At 38.8% G+C, this 13,190-nt stretch overlaps 1 protein-coding gene across 1 annotated transcript in view; it reads left to right on the forward strand.

Moving 5' to 3' along the window:
- Positions 1-7,778: 7,778 nt before the first annotated feature.
- Positions 7,779-13,190, forward strand: part of MIA2 (melanoma inhibitory activity 2) — a 28,571-nt gene continuing 23,159 nt past the window's right edge. The window contains exons 1-3 of the mRNA XM_006891586.1: positions 7,779-7,893; positions 10,889-11,022; positions 13,054-13,140. Of these exons, the coding sequence (XP_006891648.1) occupies positions 7,779-7,893; positions 10,889-11,022; positions 13,054-13,140 (336 nt within the window). The remainder of the gene's footprint in view (positions 7,894-10,888; positions 11,023-13,053; positions 13,141-13,190) is intronic.

The following is a 13,190-nucleotide window of genomic DNA, read 5'->3' on the forward strand; positions in this document are numbered from 1 at the left end:
TTCTTCCTCTTCTGTCTTTGTAATGACCGTCTGCCCTCTTCCTGGATGATACCTTTGACATCTTCCCACAACTCATCTGGTCTTCACTCATTAGTGTTCAAGGCCTCAAACCTGTTCCTGGGATGATTCTGAAATTCAGGTGGTATGAAATCAAAGTCATATTTTGGCTCCTGTGGATTTGGTATTCTCAGTTAAGAGTTTCAAATATAAAATGATGATATGATGTAAATTAATTACATATTGGAAGAAACACATTTGGGAGGTTGCTCTGTGATATATTCATAATGAAAATGTGGACATATTTACTGTAAATGGTAAATAGTTTTTGGAATTATAAGTCTTGAACAAAAGTAAAATAAACTTCTAAGATGATAGTAATAAAGAATGCTAGACACATTTGTTGTGTGATTAGCTTCTATGAAGCTATTGGGTGAACTGAAGTAACAGCTAATTCTGTCTCCTTCATAGAATGTTCTGCCTCCCCACATCTCCATTTTAAGTAATATCACTCTCCAGAAATATATTCTCTGATGACCTTTTCTTAGCAGCCGTGTTTCTTCATAATAACTTATCTCTGCCTGAAGTTATCTTGCTCATGTATTTGTTCTTGTCTGTCTGTCTCTACTAGCATGCAAAGTCCATGAGAGCAAAGACTTTGCTCTGTTCACACATTTACCCAGTTCCTTGAAGAGTAGCTCATGTGTCATAGGCATTTTGTAGGCTAGATTTTATATCCTGAAGGCAAGATTTGTGTAGGAAAAATGGAGCTCAGTAGTGGAAAGTTGGTGGTCAACAAGTGACATATTTTCATTTTCATACTCGTTGACTGGACAATTTAATTATGTTTCCTTTTCTCACACATCTTATAGATCTCACATTGTTGTTCTAAGACACATAACTAAGGAACAATGGAAGTATGTTCTCTTTTTATTATAACACTCTTTCCTTCTTTTTTAGGCCACCCACTTTGTGCATCTGAAAGCTGACTTTCATGACTGCTTCAAAGGGTTTCCTTATCCTTTGGAATCAGGTTGAGTGTGTACAGTGGAAGACACCACCAGGAAATCAGAAGGTGCGAGAAAAGTGGTCTTGACTGAGCTAGTTTGCAGAATATTTCAAGTTCCTGTCAGGCAGCCTTTTCCTATAGTTCTCACAGGCATTGATCCCCAATACCTCTTGCCCAAATATTTTAAAAATATTTTAAATTAAAAAAAATTTTATTTAGAAACATCACAAAAATCAGTGTCAATTTAACCACAAAAAAACCCAAACCAAGACAAAAACTTACAATTCTCATCCACACAAAAGTAAGTACCAAATTAACCACAAAAATGTGGAGGCCAAAAAATGTCCCCAAAATACATTCTGTTAAACCACTCCACCATTTAATTAACTGTTCCTCCTCTGGCTCCTGACCCCAAAACTCCCATTTCTGTTTTTTGGGCTCCACAATTAATTGGAAAGTACCCAAGAAACTCATGCAACCATTGACAATATCAGGCAGGGTTGAGGCAGCTGACTGAGGTCAGAAAGCTATCCCAAAGATTCCCAAAGCAATCTTCTCTTATCATTGAGATAGGGCATAGATCATACCACCAGAGGAACTAAGGGTGGTGGTTTGGACCACACCTTATTCTAGCCTTTAAAAAGTCTTTAATGAAAGCAGTTATTTTCTTCCATTCACCAGGTATCCTATATTGCTTTAAATTAACCAGCTGATTGGGATCAGACCATTCGAATGGTTCGCATTTAGCACATCAAATCAACGATGACCTCAAGGCAGACTCACACACCTTCAGTTTTAACATATCTGGTAGAGGAAGTGTTCCCCAACTAGATGTAATATCCTCAATTTGATCAATAACTAGCTGAGCTTCAGTAGGGTGGAGTCTCAGCATATCACAGGATAGAAAAGTCATTTGGAAAAGTAAATTCTTAACACCATACCAAGCATAGTACATCCCTTCACAGAATATTCTATAAAAAGTATAGAATTAGCCTTTACTTGAGCTCACTGCAGGCTTATTCAAGGAGACCATTTAACAAATGCCTCAAGCATTCTTTGTTACTATCATCTTAGAAGTTTATTTTACATTTGTTTAAGATTCAGAATAACTCTGTACACATCTTTTAAAGTAGTCCTTTCATTAGAATCTTGCTCATTGAGGAGTGTTATCCCCTTTACATTGAACCATCATCTATTTCCTAGGGCACTCTACCAGGTAGAATAAGAAAAATGGGCAGAATTACAACATGCCTTCTAGTAACACAAGAAAACAACAAAGCCATTGAGTGACCAGAAGAAAGAATGAGTTAAAATGTCCATAATCTTCTATCTATTCCTTTTGTGTCTGTGGATCACCAGTTTCTAAGGTTGAATCTTTTCAAAGCAGGAGATATTCAAGATGTTTATAAGGGATGAGTACCCGCTATGGATTGGTTCTAACTTGACGGTCCCCAGCAACAACTGGTGAAAGTAAAGAGAAAGCTGCATGGGTGGAAAGAAAAGTCAACCTTCAATGCAGGCCCAATACAGACTCCTCTGCTAACCTATCAGGAAGATCTGGGGTGAGAAATGACTAGGAGAGCATTTCACTATAGGTTGAGATGGTCTCGCCCTTGAACTTCTTGTTTATTAGATGCAGACTGTCCTGGGAAGGGATGATCTCAGTTAAAGTTGTCTTGGCAGTGGAGGTAGATACTGAAGGAGCTTCCTGCTGGAGTCTGTCTGCTAACTGCATTCCCTAGAGTTGGGCCAGAAGGCCCAAACCTAAAGAGGGGATTTTCAGTGGCATCTCCATATCTTCTACGCCAGTTTGAATCTCCATTTCTCTTACCATCAACTATTGAATCTGTTCCCAAAGATTATGTACTTGTTCTTAATTTCTGGTAAATACACTCCAGCTGAATCAGTTCTTTTTATTCCAAGTATCTCCTAGTTTAACTACATGAATCAGAAGAAACTATGGCTAGCATTGAGAAGAATGAGAATCCTGGATCACTTAATGGTGTTCATGTGAAGTCTGTAATTAGACCAAGAGGCTAAGTAAATTATTCAAGAAGCTGTCCTTCTGAAGAAGAATGTGGCCTCAGGATCGGAGGAATAATCTTCGTTATGCCGATGATGCAATCTTGTTTGCTGAAAATGTGGAGGACTTGAAGCACTTGTTACAGAAGATCAAGCAATGCAGCCTTCAGTATGGATAACATCTCAGCAAATATTCTTACCGTCGAACTGATAGGCAATGTCATGATAGATGGAGAGGGGACTGAAACTGTCAACAGCTTCATCTTGCTTGGAACCACAATTAACATCCTGGGTATCAGAAGTCAGGAAATAAGGAGACACATTACACTGAGAAAATCTGCAATTAGGGACCTCTCCAAATTATTGAGGAGTAATGATAAATAATGATTGATGCCATAGTCTTTCTGATCACTTGCTATGCATGTAAGAGCTGGACAATGAACAGGGATGGCAGAAGAAGAACGGATTCCTGTGGTATTGAGCTGTGTTATTAGAGAAGAGCACTGAAAATTCCGTGGATGGCCCAAAGAACAGATATGGCTTGGAGAAGATGCAGCCAGAGTGCTCTTTGGAGGCAAAAATGATGAGGCTTCACCTCACATACTTTGGGCATGTTGCTATGAGGAACTATTTCCTCCCCCCCCTTTCTTTCTTTCAGGAAGAAGTGACAACACTTTCAATTCCTACAGGTGGCCCTGCGACCCAGACTGCCTTGTCTCTGGGGTCCAATAAGTACAGATGCATCTCAGGGGTCAGTGAGGTTGACCTGGTCCCCCAGAAGGGCGGCCAGAGCCAATGCAGCCTATGCTTGTATGGCTGTGAAATGGCAAGGCTCAGGCCTTCTTCAGTAGCTGTCATCGGCCCAGGTGACCACATAGTCTGGGTACTTGGTCTTGATCTTCTCTGTAGAGATGGAGTGCTGTGCCGCCCATAGCCCATAGAGTAGCCAGCCATACACGCGGATCTTGCTGTGGTGGCTCTGGTGGGAGATCCGCCTGCCACCTAGGCACTCATAGTCGTAGCACTTTCTTTGGATCTCCCCAGAAACCTTGTCAAAGATGTCAGCTGGGAAGAAGGCCCTGCATCAGCACGCACGAACAGCCCTTCCCCCCGAATCCCAACTTTTCTGGGACAGACCTCATCAGACCTCGCCTCTTCAGGTGGACTACCCACTCCTGTGGGCCTGTTGTTGCACTTGGCCTCTGGTCGTGGTTGTTGTTGTTGTTATGTGCTGTTGAGTTGCCTGCGACTCACAGTGACCCTGTGTACAAGAACCCTAAACCCTGCTCTATCCTGTGCCAATCTTATTGTCTCTAACACATCTAGCCCCATTACCTCAGTCATTGAATCAGTCCATATCATCGAGGGTCTTCCTCTCTTGTGCTGTCCCTCCACACTCCCAAGCATGACGTCCCTCTCCAACGACTGGTCCCACCTTGCAACATGTCCAAAGTATGTCAGATGAAGCTTCAGAATCCTTGCCTCCAAGGAGCAGCCTGGCTTCACCCTCTCCCTGATGAACTTATTTGTTCTCCTAGCAGTCCATGGTATATTCAGTACTCTTCTCCAGAACCACAGCTCAAAAGCATCAATTCACCTTCTATCATTCCTAGTCATTGTCCAGTTTTCTGATGCATGGCAAGTGATTGCAAAGACCATGTCCTATATCAGGTGCACCTTAGTCTACAGACTGACATTGTTGTTTTTCAGTACTCTGGAGTGGTCTCTGATAGCAGACTTCCCCAATGCAATTCGCCTTTTAATTTCCTGGTTGTTGATACCAAGAGTGTTGATTGTGGAGCCAAACAAACTGAAGCTGTTTACAATCTCAGTCTCTCACCATCCATTGTGATGCTGCCAGTTGACCCAGTGGTGAGAATCTTTGTTTTCTTGATGTTGAGCTTTAATCCATATTGAAGGCTGCAGTCCTTGACCTGCTGCAAGAGCTGCAGGTCCTCCTCAGTTTCAGCAAGCAGGTGTCAATAAGTCTAGATTTAAATTTTCCCTTCCTGAATGACACTGGACAAGTGATATAATAAAATTTCCATATGCCTCAGTTTTCTCATATATAAAAATGAGTATCATAATATTATCTAGATCAGAGTTAGTATGAAAGTTTTATGAGAGCATTCACTGAAGTAGTTGAAAGAGTACCTGAAACATAAAAAACCCCAAACTCAAACTTCCTTACTGCCATCAAATTGATTCCAATTCACAATGGCCCTTCATCACGTTTCCAAGGCTGGAAATCTTTGTGAACATATACTGCCCATCTTTCTCCTTTGGAGCAACTGGTAGATCTGAACTGCTAACAGCATTACATGGTTTATACTATGCTGCCAGCGCTCCTTAATAATATCCTCTTTTATGTTTTAAAGAAAAAATTCTCATTTTTGCAAGTAAGAAGCAGAGCACATGGTCTAAGTGTGCGAAAAAAAAAAGTCCTCATTTTTAAACAGTTTGAAGGAAATGTAGGGAATATTTTATGTATGTTGTTGTTGACTGCTATCAAGTCAGAACTGGACCATCCAGCAGGTTTTCAGAGGCCGTAAATTGCAGGGAGGATCTACCCATCTTTCTACCATCATATGTTTTTCCAAGGAATAGCCTCCTCTAGCAACATGTCCCAAGTAGGAGAGAACACTACCTGGATGGAAATCAGAAAAGGTGTGTGTCAGGGTTATATCCTTTCTCCATACCTGTTCAGTCTGTGGGCTAAACTGATAATTTGAGACACTGGACTCTATGAAGAAAAATGTGGTATCAGTATCAAGAGGGAAACACTACAACAACCTCTGTAATTCAGATGACATAAATTTGCTTGCTGAAAGTGAAGAAGACTTGAAGAGCTTGTTGCAGAAGATCAAGGACTAAATCCTTTAACATCAAGAAAACATAAATTCTCACCACTGGATTAATAGATAATATCATGATAGATGGAGAAAAGATTGAAACTGTCAAGGAATTAATCTTACTTGAGAGTCACAATCATCACAAGTGGAGATCAGGTTATCAGGAGATACATCATTGCATTGAGAAAGTCTGTAGTTAGTAACCTCTAGAAATTACTGGAGAGCAACAATGTCAGTTTGAGGACTAAGGTGCACCTGATTCAGGCCATGAGTTTTTCTTCTTTTTTAAAAATTAATTTTAATGAAAGTTTATAGAGACTTTGGATTTCCATTCATTCATTGTTGCACACTTTCCTCCCTGCCCACCACTCCCCCCAGTTCACTTTTCTCTTTGAAAAGTAAAAAAAATTCTTTCATTGTTACACAATCTGCGTGCCCCAATCCACTTCACTGTGCAGCTTTCATTCTGGACTCTTGTCATGCCACTAATATCTAATCATACATTCCTCCTAAACAGTTCTCGCCGTCATCTATTTCAATGTGCTATACATTATTTATCCCCTTTTTCTTAGTTTCCCCTCAACCCCGATGTCAGTCTTGCTTTACAACAGTGGTATTATGCAGTATTCGTCCTTTTGTGATGGAGATCTTTCACTCAGCATAATGTCCTCCAGGCTCACCCATTTTGTATAGTATTTCAGGAGTTCCTTGTTTTTCAATGCAGCATAATATTCCATTGTATGAACATACCACAGCTTCTCTATCCATTCGTTTGTTGATGGGCACTTGGGTTGTTTCCAACTCTTTGCTACTGGAACAAAGCAGCAATAAACGTGGGTGTGCAGGACATGATGTTTTCAATTATATGCTATGCCTCTGAGAGCTGGACAATGAATAATAATGACTGAATAATTGATGCCTTTGAGTTGTGCAGGAGAAGAGTACTGAATACCTCATGGACTGCCAAAAGAATAAATAGATACGTCTTGGAGAAAGTGCAGCTGGAGTGCTCCTTGGAGGCAAAGATTACAGGCCAAACTACTTTGAGCATGTTTTTAGGAGAGGCTGCCTATTCCTTGGAGAGGGATATCAAGCTTGGAAAGGTGGGGGTCAGTGCAAGAGAAGACCCTCAACCAGATGGATACACAGTGACTGCTGTAATGGACGAGTATGTCAGAGATGATGACAATGGCACAGGAGAGGACAGGGTTCAGTTCTGTTATTGATAGGGTTGTTATGAGTCATACTCAACTTGATGGTATCTAACAACAAGAACAGCACTATTCTCAAGGAAATACTTCATAATAATGTTTAAACTTCACAGAAACACTGAAGGGTATTTAGTATTAAAATACACTATTTTTTAAAATGACTTTCATCTTGATATTTCAAAAAACATGCGCTTTCAGCATAAATTATTACTCTTCATGCAAGTAACTATTTTCTCCACTGATGCTTAGTATTTGTATGCAGCAAATACTCTGTTTATATCTGTTGACTGATTCTCCTGAAGCTTCCTAAAAGTGAAAAGAAATGACCCTTTTTGCAGGGCTTTTAAAAAACAATCTTGTTGTTCCCAAGGGCCTTTAGGTAAGACAGGTTACGTGAGCCACCTTTATAAAGATAGTAGTTCAACTAAAAATCTCTGTTAATCATTAACCTGTCTGTATTATCTGGCTACCTGACACTGCAGATTGAGAGCAGAGTGTTTTGTCCCTTAAGTTAGGACTGAAAATAGAAAAATGTAGTTATCTACAAGTTAAAAAGAAAGCAAAACGTCAGGTTTTTTTCTCCTTTTCAGTTAGGAGAATAGACTTATTTTTTATTTTGACTGGCGTAACTACAACCTAAACCATCAGCTTAAACCCCATTTTGGATTCTTGGTTGTTCATCCTAGCATGGCGGAGCTCCGAGTTCACAGAGTCCTTCTTTTGGTAATTTCTTTGGCAAAGAGTCTGGAGACTACAAAACTGCTGGCAGAACTTAAAAAATGTGGCGACTTGGAATGTGAAAGTAAGTTTTCTTTTTTCCTTTCTTTTTCTCTTGAGACTCTGTTGTGACGTATAATGTAATTGTGGGTAATGTAATTTGTCCTTGATAAGAATGAGCATGAATATAATTAAAAATACTTGCAACTAGAAGGTATAACTCAGTACAAAAAAGAAAATGCTGTAAGCAAGACATGTTGTGATAATATTTAATATAAGTATAGGAAGGGGTGAAGATTAGTCTCATATATAAATATCTCAGCAATTATGATGTTTGTGTAGCAAAGAGAAATTCATTAATACTTTTACTGTTTGTTTGTTTAGACATACCTGATATAAATAGGCTTTATTTTTTTAAAAGGCTTTATATTGTGCTTTATTTAGAAATTTATTTTTCAATTTTATTTTAGTCGGAATTTTTCTATTTTCAAAATAATTTTTATTTTAAGCCATCATTATTTATCTTAATAATAATAATAATTTTTTATTAATTTATTTTCTAAAATTATGGAAATCAGTACTGTTGTATTATGTTGGGTCCATTGTGGTTAACAGCAGTGCTTTTGATCAGAACAGAGATGCCCCATTCATAGGCTGAGCTTTTTATGGAAGCAGCTGCTGGCAGGTTCAAACTGCCAACCTTTTACCTAGCAGATGAGCACTTAAGTACTGTGCCACAAGGGCCCTTGGAAAGTAATACTGAAATACGTAATTTTCATAGCATTATTACATAAAATAAATTGTGTCCGAGTATATTAGAGTTCATTTAAATATGTTCTACTTATCCAGTGTGTAAGAATTATTTCTAATGTGCAACCGATACTTTTAAAATACCATATATTATTTGTATAAATACAACTGATTTCTAAGTTACATTTTTTATGAGTAAGGGGCTCTGGTGGCATAATCAATAGGGAGTTGCACTGCTAACCTAAGAGCTGAGCCTCTGGCGGTTCAAATCCACCAGTGGCTCAGTGGGAGAAAGATGTGTAGTCTCCTACTTTGTTATTTACTGTTTTGGAAACCTGCTGGAGGTCAGCTATGAATTGATTCCAACTCAATGGCAATGGCTTTGACTTTTTGGATGATTTTCCTTAACACTTCGGACATATTTTAATGCAGAGATAAGATTTTCTAGATAATGTTTTTATAGTAACAATCTTCTTTTCCTCTTTGTATTACAGCTTCATTTTAGCATCCTTAGGGACAGGCACAGAACTTGTAAAAGAAATATTAAAATTTAGAATGTTATTTTAACTTCAATTGTATAATTTTAGAAAAAGGGTTTTAAGTATACTTATAATAGGAATTTATTGTTGTTGTGTGCTGTTGAGTCAGAACCGACCCATAGCTGGCCCTCTAGTGGGTTTTCAGTGGTAGTTATTTGCACTCTGGAAGGAGATTGCCCATCCTTCTGAAGAGCAGCTGGTGGATTTGAACTATGGGCTTTTGGGATTGCAGCTTCTTACCACTAGGCCACCAGAGTTCCCCAAACCAATAAATCCATGATTTCTAACACTAATAGCTCCATCTGTGGCTCAGTTTCCCAATTCCTCTATAGCCCTTGGGCTTAGTGATTTGCTAGACGGTCTCCCAGAGACTCAGACCCACCAGGGGAATGACTCACATGATTAGGTTTGCAGGCTGAGTTTATAGAAACTGGTGAGTGATGGACCAGCATCCTGTAGACTGTCAGTTGTGGCACAGTTGGATAGCAACTATGGGTGATCCAGGTTGGTGGTGCAGAGACTGGTGAGCAAATGGGTCCGGCAGAATCCTGTAGACCATCTTTTGTGGCACACCTGGATGTCCTAGGCATATGTTCTCACAGTCTCCCTCTGCCTGCCTGTGACCTCACATGGTTCTGTCATCTTCCTGTGCCCTTCGTGGCTGTCCTATGATATTGTAGACAAACAGGAGAAGGTGGACCAAGGATGGCCTGCTACTCTCCTTTGTATGACCCTGTTGTCACCAGGGCTTCCTGTATATAATTTGGGGATTTTCACAGCACACACTCCAGGCTCAGTTATGGTCTTGTATGGGAAGTTGTTATGAATGGGAAATGTTAGGTGAGTTGTATAATAAGTGAAAAAGATATGTATTTATCAGCCATGCGAACAATTCTTTAAGCTTTAGAAAAAGGCTTTTCTGTTAGGTGAGATTATTTCTCACCTCATGGCTGCATCTGTTATTCCAAATATGTCAATTGATATCTTATAAATTCCCGAGGCCTTATTTATTTATTTTTGGTGAGAAAAATCTGTATTTAGAATTAGCCAGCTGTACTCAGTTTAGATGATCCGAATTTTGTTGGCAACATCTAAAACATCATAGTCAGGAGCAAGCTGAACACAGGCCTTCATCTCTCCAGCAGGCCTAATCAAGGTGTTGACCTTACCCACATCAGTGTTATAGAGCTTCTTTACAGTTTGTTTGATTTGGTGCTTGTTGGCCTTGACATCCATAGTGAACACAAACATGTTGTTATCTTTGATCTTCTTCATGGCTGACTTAGTGGTCAGGGGAAACTTGATGATGGCATAGTAGTCAAGCTTGTTTCTCCGGGCGGAGCTCTTCTTTGGCATCTCAGAGTCTTAGGCACCAGAAGGTGGGTGATGTGCGGATCTTCTTTTTTTTTTGCCTGTGGATGCCCTTCAGGACTGCCTTCTTGGTCTTTAATGTACTTTGTTGGTTTTCAAGGCCATAAAAGTCTTATTCTTGTTGTGTGCTGTCCAGTCAGAAGCAACTCATAGCTGACCCTCCAGCAGATTTTTCAGAGGCAATAAATTGCAAGGGAGAAGATTGCTTATTTTTCTCCCACGGAACAGCTGGTGGATTCAAACCACATGCCTTTGGGATTGTAGCACAGCTTCTTAATAGAAGCCCACCAGAAATCCCTGTAAAGGACATAGAAAGTTAATATTGGGAAATGCATAGGATGGATTGGAAAAGATAAAGATGAGAGGAAGACAATGAAATCTTAATTGAAAATGTGTCTTCTTCTTTACTTATTTACATAGCTTTAATAAGCAGAGTCACAGCCCTACAAGATTATGAAGGACCTGACTGCCGATACCTCAACTTCACTAAGGGAGAAGAAATATCTGTTTATGTTAAACTTTCAGGAGAGAGAGAAGACTTGTGGGCAGGAAGTGTAAGTATCTAGTCTTAAAAATGGAATGTGGAATAAATGACTAGCTTATACAAGGAAGCCTACTTTTTAATTTCAAAAGGCACTTTAAGTATCCCAAAGCACTGTATAGATATTATAAACAAAAACTGATTATGGTCAGTGGTGGTGACCAAATTTCTATAATAGACGCTTTTTGTGAAGCACTCTGGTTGGGAGTACATTGAATTAAATTTTTACTTAGTGTGCACACTTCAAAATTTCATACTGATTTGCATTTAAGGGTGGGGATGGAGATGATAGGATGCCTAAACAACTCCAGCTATCCTTTGGTGCTGCCAGTGGTTAAATAGAGAAACATGTAAGAAATTTTGGTTATTCAGTTTAAACCTCATGTCTTTCTGAGCAAGTAAAGGGCTAAATTGTTATTAATTCAAGTGGCCCTCACAAAGATTAATAGTCTGGGAAGCTAGTATATGAATCCTTTACAGAAAGAAATTAACAACTGGGAGAGCCCAGAGTTCTTAGAAGGCTGAGTCATTTGAACATAACAAAATGAATGATTTATGTTTTCAATTAGATATAGGATCACATCTGATTGTATCATTATTCATTCTTATGAAAAGATACTGTGATAAATTATATCACTTGCAAGCTGAACAAGCTCAACCAAACTGATGCATAAAAGCCTGTAAGGTGATCAATAGCACCAGGGAGGAACATATGCCTTAATTAATTATAACAATTAATTATGCAAGATTACAAGGAAAGCATTTTCCCAAGGACAAACGTCAAAAGGATGGATGGAAAAGGGAAAGTCAGGGAAGAAGTAGGAACAGTACTATTATAATTGTAATCAATGTTATGAAACATCATATAGATGAATTGTTAAATGGAAAACTAGTTTACTCCATAAACTTCATTCAGATCACAATAAAAACTAAAAATAGATACACATATATTTTCTTAAAACATATGCCTTAAATCTCTTCCTTGTGCATGTACTGTGATCACCATTTGAAAGAGTAGATTTTATTTGAAACTGATTTTATCTATTAGAGCCTTCTGACCGCTGACTGTCACTGGCCACCTTACTGGAGAGGTTCCTTACATATTCCAGCGCTTGTCTTGAGATCTAGAGATGTTCAATGCAGCTGTAAGAAAACTGCCCTAGTTGGTACAGTTTGAGGCAAAGAAAACATTCTTCCTTATTTATGCTATGTGAATATTCTAGTTCTACCAAAAAGCAAGATTTAAAAATATGGAGACAGGGTGACACTTTAGAGCTTTTAAAGCTTTTGAGCATTACATGTTTAGTGCATGCCAATAGGACACACCTGGAGCTCACCCACAGGCTATTGCCAATAGTTGTAGCAGCTGGGAAGCTTGAAGAAGCATGGTTGAGGTGTAATGATTCTGGACCAGAGAGGCCCAAAGAAATAAAGACTTTAAATTTTGACAGAGATAGGAAATGGGCTGAGAGTGGCTATATGAAGCCACTCTCTCATGGAACATCTTTCATTTTGTTACCAAGATTGTCCCAGAAAAGTTTAATAGAGTTAAATTCTCCCTGAAGGGCTTGTGGACCTTCACTATCCCATTAGATAAGCCCATTTAGAGTTTAAACCTATTACATAATTTTGAGGTACTGAAGATAATGAGTATGTGCTTATCTCCAACTAGTTTTTTGGCTATTGTCAAAGCCTTGCCTTTTGAGGTTTAAAGGTGCAAATTGGTCATCCACATGGGCAAGGGAGGTCACTGAAAGATAGCAAAAGGAAGAAAATGAGTACGTGTGAAAGTTTTCCTTCTGAAGTTTAAAGAAGGTGGCATTTTATAACTTTGATTGCTGTCCTCTTAAATTAATCATGTCTGTCCTTTTTAATAATGAAGGCAATATTGATGTCACTTACTTTCTTTTAGAGAGGACAGTGGAAAACTAATATTTATGATTTATAAGAAATGAAAACCAAGAAAATGAGACAAAATTTAGGCATAATATTCATTATTTTTTGAGCGCTGTTCCTTGATAACCTTCATACTTCATTTTGATAGAAAGGAAAAGATTTTGGATATTTTCCCAGAGATGCAGTCCAGATTGAAGAAGTGTTCATATCTGAGGAAGTTCAAGTATCAACTAAAGTGAGTAAACTCAGTTATTATTTTAACTTAAAGTTTCTTGGGTAGAATAT

Source organism: Elephantulus edwardii, unplaced genomic scaffold, assembly GCF_000299155.1.
Source record: "Elephantulus edwardii isolate Elephantulus edwardi_28Jun2011 unplaced genomic scaffold, EleEdw1.0 scaffold00100, whole genome shotgun sequence".
NCBI classification, from domain to species: domain Eukaryota; kingdom Metazoa; phylum Chordata; class Mammalia; order Macroscelidea; family Macroscelididae; genus Elephantulus; species Elephantulus edwardii.